The sequence below is a fragment of the Oncorhynchus nerka genome, linkage group LG15 (genome assembly GCF_034236695.1).
Source record: "Oncorhynchus nerka isolate Pitt River linkage group LG15, Oner_Uvic_2.0, whole genome shotgun sequence".
Lineage (NCBI taxonomy): Eukaryota > Metazoa > Chordata > Actinopteri > Salmoniformes > Salmonidae > Oncorhynchus > Oncorhynchus nerka.
Window position 1 is genome coordinate 26,120,207 of NC_088410.1, and position 14,688 is coordinate 26,134,894.

Consider the following 14,688-nt stretch of genomic DNA (forward strand, 5'->3'; position numbering starts at 1 on the left):
AGCCTATCAAAAGGCCAGAAGAAGCAATTACCATACTTTGTGCACCTATCGAATTCTATCAGCTCTACCGGAGTGTCTGGGCAGAGGTTAGGGCTCCGTTAGGGCTTGTCTATGGCTCTGTCTCGGGGGTTATTAAACTGGGTTGTGTCTGACTAATCCTGGACGTCATTTCCAAACTCCAGATCAACCTTTAACTGACACTACTGCCTGAAAGGGAAAGGAAATGATTGGCAGAGCAGAGTGGGATGCGCGTGTGTGTGCATGTGCATACCAAGGACACACTGGTGTGACAAACAGTGCTGTCTGCACACCTTTGGAAATTTCCACTGGCTGCTCTCTCTCTATCTCTCTATCCACTCCCCCACCTTCCAACCTAGCCTACTCCCCTACTGTAGCTCCAGCCTAGCCTACTCCCCTACTGTAGCTCCAACCTAGCCTACTCCCCTACTGTAGCTCCAACCTAGCCTACTCCCCTACTGTAGCTCCAGCCTAGCCTACTCCCCTACTGTAGCTCCAACCTAGCCTACTCCCCTACTGTAGCTCCAGCCTAGCCTACTCCCCTACTGTAGCTCCAGCCTAGCCTACTCCCCTACTGTAGCTCCAACCTAGCCTACTCCCCTACTGTAGCTCCAGCCTAGCCTCCCCCTACTGTAGCTCCAGCCTAGCCTACTCCCCTACTGTAGCTCCAGCCTAGCCTACTCCCCTACTGTAGCTCCAGCCTAGCCTACTCCCCTACTGTAGCTCCAGCCTAGCCTACTCCCCTACTGTAGCTCCAGCCTAGCCTACTCCCCTACTGTAGCTCCAGCATGAACAGGGAAGTGCAGTTTCCCCCCATTGGCCTTGTCTGTGATTGTGAGTGTGTGGGCTGGCCTGTGTGATTAGGTATTACTGAGGTATGTATGTTCCTGGCTTGGCTGATATGAACGCTTGTTATGGAGACAAAAGGCAGGGCAAGACTGGGCTCCTTCTACAGGAGGAGAAACACAACACACTGACAATAGGAACGCTTTGGTGTTTGTGTATTAACATGGCTGTGTCTGACCCAGTCCATTGTGGCATTGTGCAGTAACTTGCATCTGTAAATAATCAGATCAATGGCCTGATGCCTTTTGTACATGTCTGTGTGTTCTAAACTGCCCCCTGATACCTCCTAGCAGTATTGTAGTACTCCAGTCTAGGACTGTGACTCGACTTGGACTCGACCAGTAGTGACTGTCAGAAAACATCTCTTGCCGCATAATTGAACATACTGTACTAGCTACAACAGCAAATGTTAGAGAGCTGTGTTATCTAGTTATCCTTACAATGTGAAACATATTAACAGATTTGACATTTAAACATTTTTTGAACCGTAGCTTTTAGCAATACCAAGGGACTCGTGACTCAACTCGTGACTCAACTCGTGACTCGCAGTCAAGGTTTAGTGACTTGACTACATCCCTGCCTTCTAGTAATATCACTATAGTATAATACTTTAGTAAGGTATGCAACCTGTTGAAAGAGCTGAGTCCTCATACTGCTACAGTATTACTGCAGTATAGTACTGTCAGCTGACTCCTCATACTGATACAGTATTACTGCAGTATTGTACTGTCAGCTGACTCCTCATACTGATACAGTATTACTACAGTATAGTACTGTCAGCTGACTCATACTGATACAGTATTACTACAGTATAGTACTGTCAGCTGACTCCTCATACTGATACAGTATTACTACAGTATGGTACTCTTAGCTGACTCCTCATACTGATACAGTATTACTACAGTATAGTACTGTCAGCTGACTCCTCATACTGATACAGTATTACTGCAGTATTGTACTGTCAGCTGACTCCTCATACTGATACTGTATTACTACAGTATAGTACTGTCAGCTGACTCCTCATACTGATACAGTATTACTACAGTATAGTACTGTCAGCTGACTCCTCATACTGCTACAGTATTACTACAGTATAGTACTGTCAGCTGACTCCTCATACTGATACAGTATTACTCCAGTATAGTACTGTCAGCTGACTCCTCATACTGATACTGTATTACTCCAGTATAGTACTGTCAGCTGACTCCTCATACTGATACAGTATTACTCCAGTATAGTACTGTCAGCTGACTCCTCATACTGCTACAGTATTACTCCAGTATAGTACTGTCAGCTGACTCCTCATACTGCTACAGTATTACTACAGTATAGTACTGTCAGCTGACTCCTCATACTGATACTGTATTACTACAGTATAGTACTGTCAGCTGACTCCTCATACTGATACAGTATTACTACAGTATAGTACTGTCAGCTGACTCCTCATACTGATACAGTATTACTCCAGTATAGTACTGACTCAGCTGACTCCTGACTCATACTGATACAGTATTACTCCAGTATAGTACTGTCAGCTGACTCCTCATACTGCTACAGTATTACTACAGTATAGTACTGTCAGCTGACTCCTCATACTGCTACAGTATTACTCCAGTATAGTACTGTCAGCTGACTCCTCATACTGATACAGTATTACTACAGTATAGTACTGTCAGCTGACTCCTCATACTGATACAGTATTACTACAGTATAGTACTGTCAGCTGACTCCTCATACTGATACAGTATTACTACAGTATAGTACTGTCAGCTGACTCCTCATACTGCTACAGTATTACTACAGTATAGTACTGTCAGCTGACTCCTCATACTGCTACAGTATTACTACAGTATAGTACTGTCAGCTGACTCCTCATACTGCTACAGTATTACTACAGTATTGTACTGTCAGCTGACTCCTCATACTGATACAGTATTACTCCAGTATAGTTCTGTCAGCTGACTCCTCATACTGATACAGTATTACTGCAGTATTGTACTGTCAGCTGACTCCTCATACTGATACAGTATTACTACAGTATAGTGCTGTCAGCTGACTCCTCATACTGATACAGTATTACTCCAATATAGTACTGTCAGCTGACTCCTCATACTGCTACAGTATTACTACAGTATAGTACTGTCAGCTGACTCCTCATACTGCTACAGTATTACTACAGTATAGTACTGTCGGCTGACTCCTCATACTGCTACAGTATTACTACAGTATAGTACTGTGTACAACCCTTTATAGTGCTGACCTTAGACTCAGCCCTCGTTTATTTCTTAACATTGGTTGCGTGACTCACAAGCTGAAAAGGTAGTCAAAAAAGGGATGACAACAACAAAGGAATAAGGAAGCTTCACTTGGGTCCACGTCATTCACTCATTACAGGTGGATTGTACAAACGTTGTGTAATACATTTGTGCATTGCCTACCAGTGTCATCATTGTGTTGTTGTGGTGTACTACATTGTCAAATAACACGTTTCACTTTGTGAATGTACTGCAGTGTATCATAATGAAGCTTACAGTATTACTGTATATGATTAGCTAGTTGAATTGGCCTCCATCTAGTTTCAACTGATATGCATAAAACACAATGAAAAACATTCATTCAATGAGTTACTCTCCAAGTCACTCAGTTAATGTGGGAAAAGGTCAACCTCCCAAGGCACCGGCATTGAAAAGATTTCACTCTGCGTTTGTCACATCTCCATGACAGTGATACAAGAACCCTTTGTATGAAACAACCAGTTGAACAGGATACAGGATCCCCATCTCTTTCCTCCTCTGGCTGGATGCAACTGAAGTTCTCTCTTTAGAGATCTCAGAAATATATGATTCCTCCAGCCGTACACCACTAATCTAGCAGGTAAATCAATTGAACAAGAGAGGTATAATCTTTGAGAAGAGAGAAACTGATATTAGATGTTTCCCTCCCACTACCTTGTATCATGTGTGTTCATATCATCCTCCATCCTTTCTATGGCATAAAACAGTAACTCACTTTGCCAGTTTTTCTCTGTAAACTTAAGGCTCTAATCAATCCATATCATGGAAATTCAGAGTTAGTGGAGGCTGCATTCACAGTAAACTTTGCATTGGTCAGCTCAATCGGGAATAACCTTTACAGTATTTCTAGTGTGCAATACACTTCAGTGATACAGATTGAATAGTTCCCTTAACAAGCCTGCAAGACAGCCTTCATGAGCAACGATGTCCAAGCCACCAGCAAGTTAAATGAACAAAGAGAATCATCATATGACGTACGGATGACATTTCATCAAGGACAATTTGATAGACATCTTTGTATTAAAAAACATGTTTAAAAGTACAGTCATGGCAATAAGTAGGTGAACATGATTTGAAGAGGATTATATATATTATATTTGCTAATTATTCTATTGCTATACTGTATGTCCCTCCAAAAGGTCCTTTCTTGAACCTTATATGCTACGGTATGTCCATAGTTCTGTCCTTACATGTCATCTCGTACTTTTGGGCTCTTATTTGCCTTTAAAAAAGTGAATCCCTCATGTCATCACAACTGCAAATCCACTCAGAGGTCCAATCCTTTCCCCCAGAGCTGACATCTCTGACCAATCAAGTGCAACCAAACCTGACCCTTTATCCTATCTCTCAATTGTTGTCAGCGGCCTATGCACCAGGAGGAGTAAAAAGCCCTTTAAAGTAAGCAAAGTAACTGTCTCTCAACTGTCTTTCATCCTGCTCCGTACATCCGACGGCAGTAGATCCAGCAGGTTGTCCTCTACCACAAGATTACTGGTCTTCAAAAGGGGACAGTCCCCTATCTCCGGAGGTAGAGAGTCTAGTCTGTTCCCCTTGAGCTCCAGGCGCACTAGCTGGGCCAAGTTAGCCACCCTGGGGCTAAGCGAGAGCAGGCAGTTGTTTCCCAACGCCAGAGTCTTGAGCCTCTTGCAGGAGAACAGCTCCTCCGGCAGCTGTTCCAGGGAGTTAAAGGCTGCTGAGAAGAACTGGAGACTCTGGAGTATCCCTACCTCGGCTGGTAGCGATGTGAGCTGGTTGTGGGACAGGTTCAAGTGCCGGAGCTTGGTGCAGTAGAAGAGACGTGACGGAAGTTTCCGGATCTTGTTCCAACTGACGTTCAGCGTCTCTAAGGACTTCAGCTTAGCAATGTGCTCAGGGATGTAGGTGATGCCGTTGTGCCAGAGACGAAGAGTTACCAGGCGCCGGCAATGTTGTAGACTCAAGATCTCCTCTACTGTCGTCAGCTTGTTTTCCTTCAGGTCCAGTTCCTGCAGGCTTGACAGGCTGAAGACCGCGCTGGGGATGCGCTCCAGCTCACATCCTATCAGCTCCAGAGAGGCCAGGTTGGTCAACTTCTTTAGGCTGCTGAAGGCTTGTAGTTTGAGGCCCTCATTATAGATGCAGAGACGCTGGAGGTTGACTGCCACATCCCCAACACTCGGAGGGATCTTGGTTAGGCGGCTGCGAAGCGTCAGGACTCTTAGAGCTTTGAGTTCTCTCAGGGAGTCTAAGGTTGCACTGCGGGAGAGTTCGTGGGTCAAAGTGCCACTCAGGTGGAGCTCTTCAAGACTCTGAAGTGTGTACATCCACATTGGTACCTGCTCCAGTCCTTCAAAGGCTAGCCGGAGGACCTTGAGGTTCTCTCTGAGGTGGGTCAGGGCAGCCAGCTGGAGCTTGGCAGGGCAGTGGATGAGGGACAGCTCCTGGAGAGAACCTAGCTGGATTACACTGGAGGAAATAGTCACGTTGTTTAGCAGCTCCAGTTTGAGAGATTCCACTTCAGGGACATCGAAGACGGTGTCGGGGAGACCCGGGAGCATGAAGAGATGGAGTTCCTGGCGGTTGTCGGCATTCCGGGAGAGGCGTCCCCGCAGCTTCTTGCCGGGCCACTCGTGGTTGAGGTTGACCTGGCGAAGACGGCTCTCGCTGACCTCGGAGAGGAAGACGGCGAAGCGTTTGGAGTAGAGCGCATCGTACTGGTCGCTGAGATGGAGGAGGAACGCAAAGTCGTTCTTGACGTCTGGGATGTCGTTGATACCCGTCTCCAGCCTAACATGCTCAAAGGAGTACTCTTTAAGAGGTCGATGGAAGAGCCAATAGAGGGTGTAGATGCACAGAAGTCCGTAGACTCCCACAAAGCAGATGTAACAGTAGCACAGCTTGGAGAATAGGTGGGCTTTGGTGTGGTTGCAGCAGTAGATTTCGAAGCCGGTCAGCTCCGGAGGAACTGAGCAACGAACTACAATCTCAATGTTGGGGACCAATGCAGCGCTGTAACAGGTGATGAGGACGAACTTGAAGACCTTGAGGGAGGTCTGGAGAACGTACATCAGATAGAGCAGATCCGCCTCCTCCACATGAGTTCTGAACTTCTTCACCTTCTCGAACAGAGCTTTAGCCTGCTCCCCTTCCTTCCTGTCCAAGAGTGAATCCGCTGCCTGTAGTTCCGGGTTCTTCTTCTCTGGATTTGACTTGATGGACGACTGCCGGAGAAGTCCCACCATCTCCTCCTCCGCCCCTGGCTCACTGTCCGGCGAGGCAGCGAACGCCGATGCCATCGACTTCGAAATGGTGTTCTTCCTCCATATCACCATCTTTTCCTCGCCACGCTCCTCAGACACCTCACTCAGCGCCCGGGTGGTCCATGGCGAGTCGAAACACTTCCCCAGGATGGTGACAAAGATCTCGATCTTGGACGACGTCCCAGGGAACTTGAACCAGAAGCTGCTGGCCACCATGAAGATCAATGTGTGGATTACCACCAGGTAGGGGAAGTACTTGCCGTACCAGTGCACGGCTCGTTCGTAGCAGTAATGGTTGATGAAGATGTACTGGTGGATGTCAAGGTTGTTCTTGCGTCCGTACACCTCCCGGATGATAGGGCTGTAAAAGAAGAATTTGGATAGTCCCTCTGTAGATGCTGTACAGACTATCAGTAACATTTCAACTAACTATCTACTGACCTCGCTCTAACCCAAAAACTATACTCTAAACGTAAACCTTATTCTAAACCTAACCCTAACCTTAGCAAGAAGTTGCTTATCAACATATCCAAACTATCCAAATAGACATGTGTCTTTTTGCTTTATCTGGCCACCAGATTTCCCACCTTAGGAGCTAGGATTCTAACCTCTACCTCTAGGCTACCTACCTGACGGGCTTGACTAAGGTATGGTGCTCCCATGTCTCGTTCTCGCCGTGGCTGCGGATGTGGCTGCAATCGATGGCCTCTGGAGTTGAGCTGGAGAAATGGCTGGGAAGGCAGGAGATCTTCTCCTGGGTGAGCTATGATGGAGAGAGGGAGGGAAAAAGAGAAAGAGAAGAAGAGTGAGTGCTATTGGAAAGATTAGGCAATGGAACAACATGCAGAGTAGCCACCTACATAACATAAGGCTTAGATTTTTGGGATCTATTTCTTTCCTGTTCCAGTTGATATCTAACAGACATGGGTTCAAATAGTATTTGTTTTCTTTCAAATACCCTTTGAACCCAGGTCTGATATCAACCAATGATTAGGATCGTGTGATGAGAAGATGACATATTAAATACGGAGTTAGTGACCTGCTTCCAGGGGAAACATTGGTTGATTTAGCAGCGGCGGTGCTAAATGCATATAGGGAAAACACTAGTTAATGTGTCTTTCCTTTCCCTTCCCACTTGGAGGTCACCACCACTGATAAGAATGCTTTGTTACGTGGCAGGGAGTAGATTTAAACAGGACACACTAATCCAATCTAAAATGTTTTCATTATCCAGGGCCAAATGCTTTCTACATGTGATTGTTCATTCATTTGCTTTTTAAGTTGTCCTCACATATCACTAATAACAGGTAAACTTATTCAGGTAAAAGTATATTTCATTTACATAAAGTAAGTAATCCCAAGTATTTTTATTTCATATACTGTAGGCACTCCTATTCTTATCGCTACAGGCTACACACCGACAACATCTGTCAAGATCCAACAGTTCCATTAGGTGCTTACATTCAGCTGTTGCAATGATGCCCCGGGGGCTAACCTGCTATGTGCTTTAAAGACGCACTCCAGCTATCTTTTGAATGTTTCCTGTTGAAAAACAATATCCCAAGAATAAATACAGTAATATACACACACTTAAGGGTAAAACATTTTTTTGTTTTGAAACAAAATAGTATTTGTTTTTAGATAAAACGGCAAACTTCAATAATTACCCTGACTGATATCATCGGCCTCCATAGCCTCAGGAAGTAAAGGTGCTGAGGGTGCTACAGCACCCACTGATAAATCACAACAAAAAAACGACAAATATTCGAAGACAAATACCCCCCTCCGATTAGAACGGTGCCTTATGAATGCTTGCCTTTCTCAGGTGGGTCAGCCTGAACTTAAAATGGATTCAATTGAGATTGTTTTGGTCACTAGCCTACACACAATACCCCAGAATGTCATAAAGGAATTATGTTATTTTTCTTACAAATTAAGTAAAAATGAAAAGCTGAAATGTCTTGAGTCAATAAGTATTCAACCCCTTTGTTATGGCAAGCCTAAATAAATTCAGGAGTACAAATCTGCTTAACAAGTCACATAATAAGTTGCATGGACTCACTCTGTGTGCAATAATAGTGTTTAACATGATTTTGGAATGACTACCTCCTCTCTGTGCCCCACACATCCAATTATCTCTAAGGTCCCTCAGTCGTGCAGTGAATTTCAAACACAGATTCAACCACAAAGACCAGGGAGGTTTTCCAATGCCTCACAAAGAAGAGCACCTATTGGTAGATGGGTAAAAAAAACAAAAAAATATTGAATATCTCTTTGAGCATGGTGATGTTATTAATTACACTTTGGATGGTGTATCAATACACCCAGTCACTACAAAGATACAGGTGTCCTTCCTAACTCAGTTCCTGGAGAAAAAGGAAACCATGAGGCCAATGGTGACTTTAAAACAGTTACAGAGTTTAATGGCTGTGATAGAACACTGAGGATGGATCAACAACATTGTAATTACTCCATAATATTAACCTAAATGACAGAGTTTAATGGCTGTGATAGAACACTGAGGATGGATCAACAACATTGTAGTTACTCCATAATATTAACCTAAATGACAGAGTTTAATGGCTGTGATAGAACACTGAGGATGGATCAACAACATTGTAGTTACTCCATAATATTAACCTAAATGACAGAGTGACAAGAAGGAAGCCGGTGCAGAATATAAATATTCCAAAACATGCATCTGTTTTGTAACAAGGCACTAAAGTAAAACTGCAAATAAAATGGAAAAGCAATACACTTTTTGTCCTGAATACAAATTGTTATGTTTGGGACAAATTCAATACAACACATTACTGAGTACCACTCATGTTATGGGTATGCTTGTAATTGTTAAGGATAATTGTTGGGTATTTTTCAGGATACAAAAGAAATAGAATGGAGCTAAGCACAGGCAAAACCCTAGAGGAAAACCTGGTTCAGTCTGCTTTCCACCAGACACTGGGAGATGTATTCACCTTTCAGCAGGACAATAACCTTAAACACAAGGCCAACTCTACACTGGAGTTGCTTACCAAGAAGACAGCGAATGTTCCAGTTTTGACTTAAATCTACTCATCGTTCAATGAAAATATATACCTTCATTGGTGGTTAGTTTGTTTGAGTTTAGTCTTACCTGTAAGGTGCATCCGAACACTCCGATCATGAGCATGGCGACACATAGGTATTCCGAGAACACATCCCACCATGGCTTTAGAACCCGGAACTCGGGGTTCTGTGATGAGGCAAAGTTCCGGAACTCAGTTACTGGTATCATCCTGATCACTGTAGCAAAGTGAGGAAGAAGAGAATGCAGAAATAATGACGAAGTGACCAGTTGAGGATTAAACCAAAAATAAGCATATCATAAGCAACATAATGTATGGCTTTAGTTATAGTCACTATATTACAAAATATCCATGTTTAAGGTTATAGTAAGCCTGCCCCACATTAGAAGATGCAGGTTGACGTTTACTGTCATGAATTTTGTCCTGGAGGCAGAACCGAACGATTTCCGCTATATGGGCAAGCTGTAAAGTCAAAATTGACTATATTGTAAAAATGAGCTTTTTGGTCTGTATTTAAAGTTAGGGTTAGGGAGTAGGTTTAGCAGTGTGGTCAAGGTTAGGGTTAACATCTGATTTTATGTCTTTGTGGCTGTGCCAGCTAGTGACCACTCTGCAGAGCTGCCTACAGGGTGCCCCAGTATCTGTGCGTTAGAGACCTCTCTAGCACCCAGGAAGCTCCGACTCAAACTCTTATTCACCAACTCTGCAAGAGTTGTAATGTCAAAATATGTTTGTTACTCACCAAAGACTTTCGCTGAGCGACTACCTTCATTTACCCCCGTTACGGCCGGTAGGTACTTTCAAAAAAGGTCTAAGTAAACATTTACAAGCAACCTTTTTTGGTATTGCATACCGGCCGTAACGGGAGTAAATGAAGATAGTTTCTCAGCGAAAATTTGATGAGTAACGAACGTGAGTAATGGCCAATTTATTAGGTACACCCATAGAGTATTGGGTCGGGCCCGCTTTGCCTCGAAACGGACTGACTTTTTCGGTGCATGGCATTCAATTGTTGCTCAATTGCTATCAAGGGACCTAACATTTGTCAGTAAAAAATTCCCCACACCAGTACACCACCGCCACCAGCCTGTACCGTTGATACCAGGTAGGATGGGGCCATTTTGTTTGTCGCACCATTTTCTGTAAACTCTAGACAGTGTCATGCGTGAAAACCCCAGGATGGCGGACGTTTCTGAGATACTGGATTCGGTGCGCCTGGCACCAACGATCATACCACACTCAAAGTTTCTTAGGTCACTCGTTTTGCCCATTCTAATGTTCAATCGGACAGTAACTGAATGCCTCAATGCCTGTCTGCCTGCTTTATACAGCAAGCCACAGTCCCGTGACTAACCTCCAGGGCAAGATTCATGACACTAAATGTCAACCTGCTTAGAAAACTCATCTGACACAAAGACTGGATTATAAGCAACATGTCTCTACCTGATAATAACCTATAATTTAGGAAGAAATATTTATTTTGTGTTTTCAAAAGGGGTTGGGGAGGGAATAGAATATGTTTCTCCTGAGGTGTCTCCTACAGTATCTATGAGCCTTGCATGGGAAAATTAGGGGCCGGCCTGTAGCCGGAACTGTAGTCCAAAGTGGACAAAGTACACTGAACAAAAACATAAACGCAACATGTAAAGTGTTGGTCCCATGTTTCATGAGCTGAAACAAAAGATCCCAGAAATGTTCCATATGCAATAAAGTCTTATTTCTCTCAAATTCTGTGCACAAATTTGTTTACATCCCTGTTAGTGAGCATTTCTCCTTTGCCAAGACAATCCATCCACCTGACAGGTGTGGCATATCAAGAAGCTGATTAAACCTGTGTGCACACAGGTGCACCGTGTGCTGGGGACAATAAAAGGCCACTCTAAAATGTGCAGTACACAATTCCTCGAAGCTGAAAATGTCCCAGTTCTTCCATGGCCTGCATACACACCAGACATTTCACCCATTGAGCATGTTTGGGATGCTCTGGATCAACGTGTACGACAGCGTGTTCCAGTTCCCGTTAATATCCAGCAACTTCGTTCAGCCATTGAAGAGGAGTTGGACAACATTCCACAGGCCACAATCAATAGACTGATCAACTCTATGTGAAGGAGATGTGTCGCACTGCATGAGGCAAATGCATGAGGCAAATTCTCATTCATTTATTTTGTATTTATATAACTAGGCAAGATCCACATCCCTACCTTTTTTAAAGGTATCTGTGAACAACATATGTATATCTGCATTCCCAGTCATGTGAAATCCATAGATTAGGGCCTAATGAATTTATTTCAATTGACTGATTTCCTTATATGAACTGTAACTCAGTAAAACCTTTGAAATGTTTGCATATTGTGTTTATATTTTTGTTCGGCATAATATGACAAGACAACAATGGCTGATCAACAGAGAGGTCTCTAAGGAAAGCGATACAGTTGAGGTAATCATATCTTGGGTGTTTTAAATTCAAGAGGTACATGACCATTTCACAACAGGCTTAGTAATTGTGTCTCCCTCCTGTCAGTGTATTTAAAGCAAATAGCCTATCTAATGACTGAGGATGCAACTATTTCATTCTGAAAACTGTACTTATATTGACCAAAACCATAAACATTTCAACATGCTTTGTGAAAGTAGCCTACACTTTTATTGGGTAGCCTGCCTATAACTTATCCTATATTTTTTTTAAACGGACACTTTATGACTCATGTATTACAGTACACTACACAATGAATCAGGAAAACACAGCTTATTGCACGAGACAATTTACTTCACAGTTCGTTATGGCTCCTGCCATTCCTTGTGAGAAAAGCATCTGTCAGACAAAATTGAATAAACAATTTTCGTTTACAAAAGTATAGGTTTAGACTATGAGTTCACAAAATATATTTTCAAAACAATTAATGAGAGTTATTTTTTAAGTTCAAATGTATGAAATAAAAAGAATACATTTAAAGAACCAACAGTTCTCAAATATTTCTGATATGAATTGTTTCAGAGCGGGCAACTTACCTGAGCTCGTGCGAGATCCACGGGGGGGGTAGTCCGCGAGTTTCCCTCCTAACAAAAAGTATCAGAACTCTGACCCATCGCTGCCAGTCAAGTCAATTGGCTATTGAGGCGGGGAAATACTTATTGTTTTCGGCTTTTAGTCGATGACAACATGGACCCAAGTTTAAGTTTGAGATAGTTGTTTGAGTGTGAGGTGTCGTTCAGTAGCCTACCACGCCACACAGGATTGTCGAAGTCCATACAGGTAATGCAAGCCTTCCGCCTTCTAAAATACGTACGACGCGTCGACGCTTAATCTTACTTTGACTGGCCCACCCAGTGACAGTGTGGCAAAAATAATTATACGGATATGTCTATTTTTTGCTTACATAGGCTATTAAATAGGAATGTCACCTTGACATTGATCTAGAATGAAGAGAAGTGCATCATCATTATTATTCAGCATTTTTTGTTTCTTCCTTGGTCTGTATAGTCATTTATATAACTCAACTGTATACTTTTCAAGGGAGCCGAGTTGCGATGAGGGTCGGCAGAGTGTACCTCCGACTACATTGAGTCAGTATCAGTCGATACTTGCAGAATTGCCCATTCTTTAATGTGTACCTTGTAACTGTTTGGCCTGTGTAACTGAGTTATTTTCTTTGGGTGCTGCAACCAGTAGTTAAAAAAAAAAAAGAAGCATTTTACGCGACCTCCACCAAGGGAGCCATTGTTAATAGAGAAGGAACAGCTTAGTTTTTGCAGGGGATGCATAGAATGCCTTCTTTTTAATTTTTTAAATAAAAAACTATGGATTGCAACACCCACTGACAACTCTATAACAATCAGGACAAGCACACGTACACAGTTAGCGTTAAATAATGTATCTTTATCCATGAGACTGGCAGTGCATGCTTGAAGTGGCAAACTTCGAACTCTATTGGATTTCGCTGCGCAATTTGACAGGCATCACATAAAATGCTATTTTTTGCTAAAACTATAAATTGCAGCACCCAATAACAATAACGCAGATAACCACGTGCAATGCCAAGCGTCGACTGGAGTGGTGTAAAGCTTGCCTCCAATGGACTCTTGAGAAGTGTTCTCTGGAGTGATGAATCACTCTTCCACATCTGGCAGTACTACTGACGAATCTGGTTTTGGCAGATGCCAGGAGAACGCTACCTGCCCCAATGCATAGTGCTAACTGTAAAGTTTGGTGGAGGAGGAATAATGGTCCGTGGCTGTTTTTCATGGTTCGGGTTAGGCCCTTTAGTTCCACTGAAGGGAAATCAATGCTACAGCATACAATGACATTCTAGATGATTCTGTGCTTCCAACTTTATGGCAACAGTTTAGGGAAGGCCCTTTCCTGTTACAGCATGACATCGCCCCCGTGCACAAAGAGAGGTCCATACAGAAATGGTTTGTCCAGATCTGTGTGGAAGAACTTGACTGGCCTCAACCCCATCAAACACTATTGGGATGAAATGGAACTCTGAGTGCGAGCCCGGCCTAATTGCCCAACATCAGTGTCGAACCTCACTACTGCTCATAGCTGAATGGAAGCAAGTCCCCACAGCAATGTTCCAACATCTGAAAGCCTTCCCAGAAGAGTGGAGACTGATGTAGCAACAAATGGGGGTACAAACTTCATATTAATTCCCATGATTCTGGAATGAGATGTTCGACAAGCAGGTGTCCCCATACTTTTGGTCATGTAGTGTATATGGAGTTCAGTTTAGGCTACTTATCTAAATCTACTGTAGCCCAGTCCCTATTTTGCATTCCGCTGCCAGATTCACCAAGGGAATGTGAAATGTCAAGTCATCATGAATGGCCAGTATGTACAATTAATTACTTGGTTTACAGCCTACAGCTATTATAAAATAAGAAATAATATTGAACAAATATGAAACAAACCCTTAATAGTGAAATATGTTAACTATTATTTTAATATTGCAAATGTAATCAAAAATCCACATCATCAATGTTATCATCAATAACTTGTGATATCGTGGCCATCTGGTGGTATGACGAAAATCTGTGTTTAGGCGCCATCTTGTGTCAACACGATGCAGACCACAGAGTTTCTAAACCCAGAGGTGCAATATTGCGAGACTTCTGGGAACGCTTGTGAAGCAGACCATGCAGGAGTTTGGCCTTAGAAAAGTCAATTAGAGAAGTGGAAAAATTATTCCTTGGTTGTAAACGTTTTCGAAATCTGAAAGGCAC

The 14,688-nt window shown here is 43.1% G+C and overlaps 1 protein-coding gene across 1 annotated transcript; it reads right to left on the reverse strand.

Moving 5' to 3' along the window:
- Window positions 1-3,110: 3,110 nt before the first annotated feature.
- Window positions 3,111-12,951, reverse strand: si:zfos-323e3.4 (volume-regulated anion channel subunit LRRC8C). Its single transcript, XM_065001369.1, has 4 exons — window positions 12,475-12,951; window positions 9,531-9,679; window positions 7,027-7,160; window positions 3,111-6,758 (listed from the first exon to the last, which is right to left on the reverse strand). The coding sequence occupies exons 2-4, from the start codon at window positions 9,669-9,671 to the stop codon at window positions 4,577-4,579; spliced, it is 2,457 nt and encodes an 818-aa protein (XP_064857441.1). The 5' UTR covers window positions 9,672-9,679; window positions 12,475-12,951; the 3' UTR covers window positions 3,111-4,576.
- Between the last annotated feature and the right edge of the window lie 1,737 nt (window positions 12,952-14,688).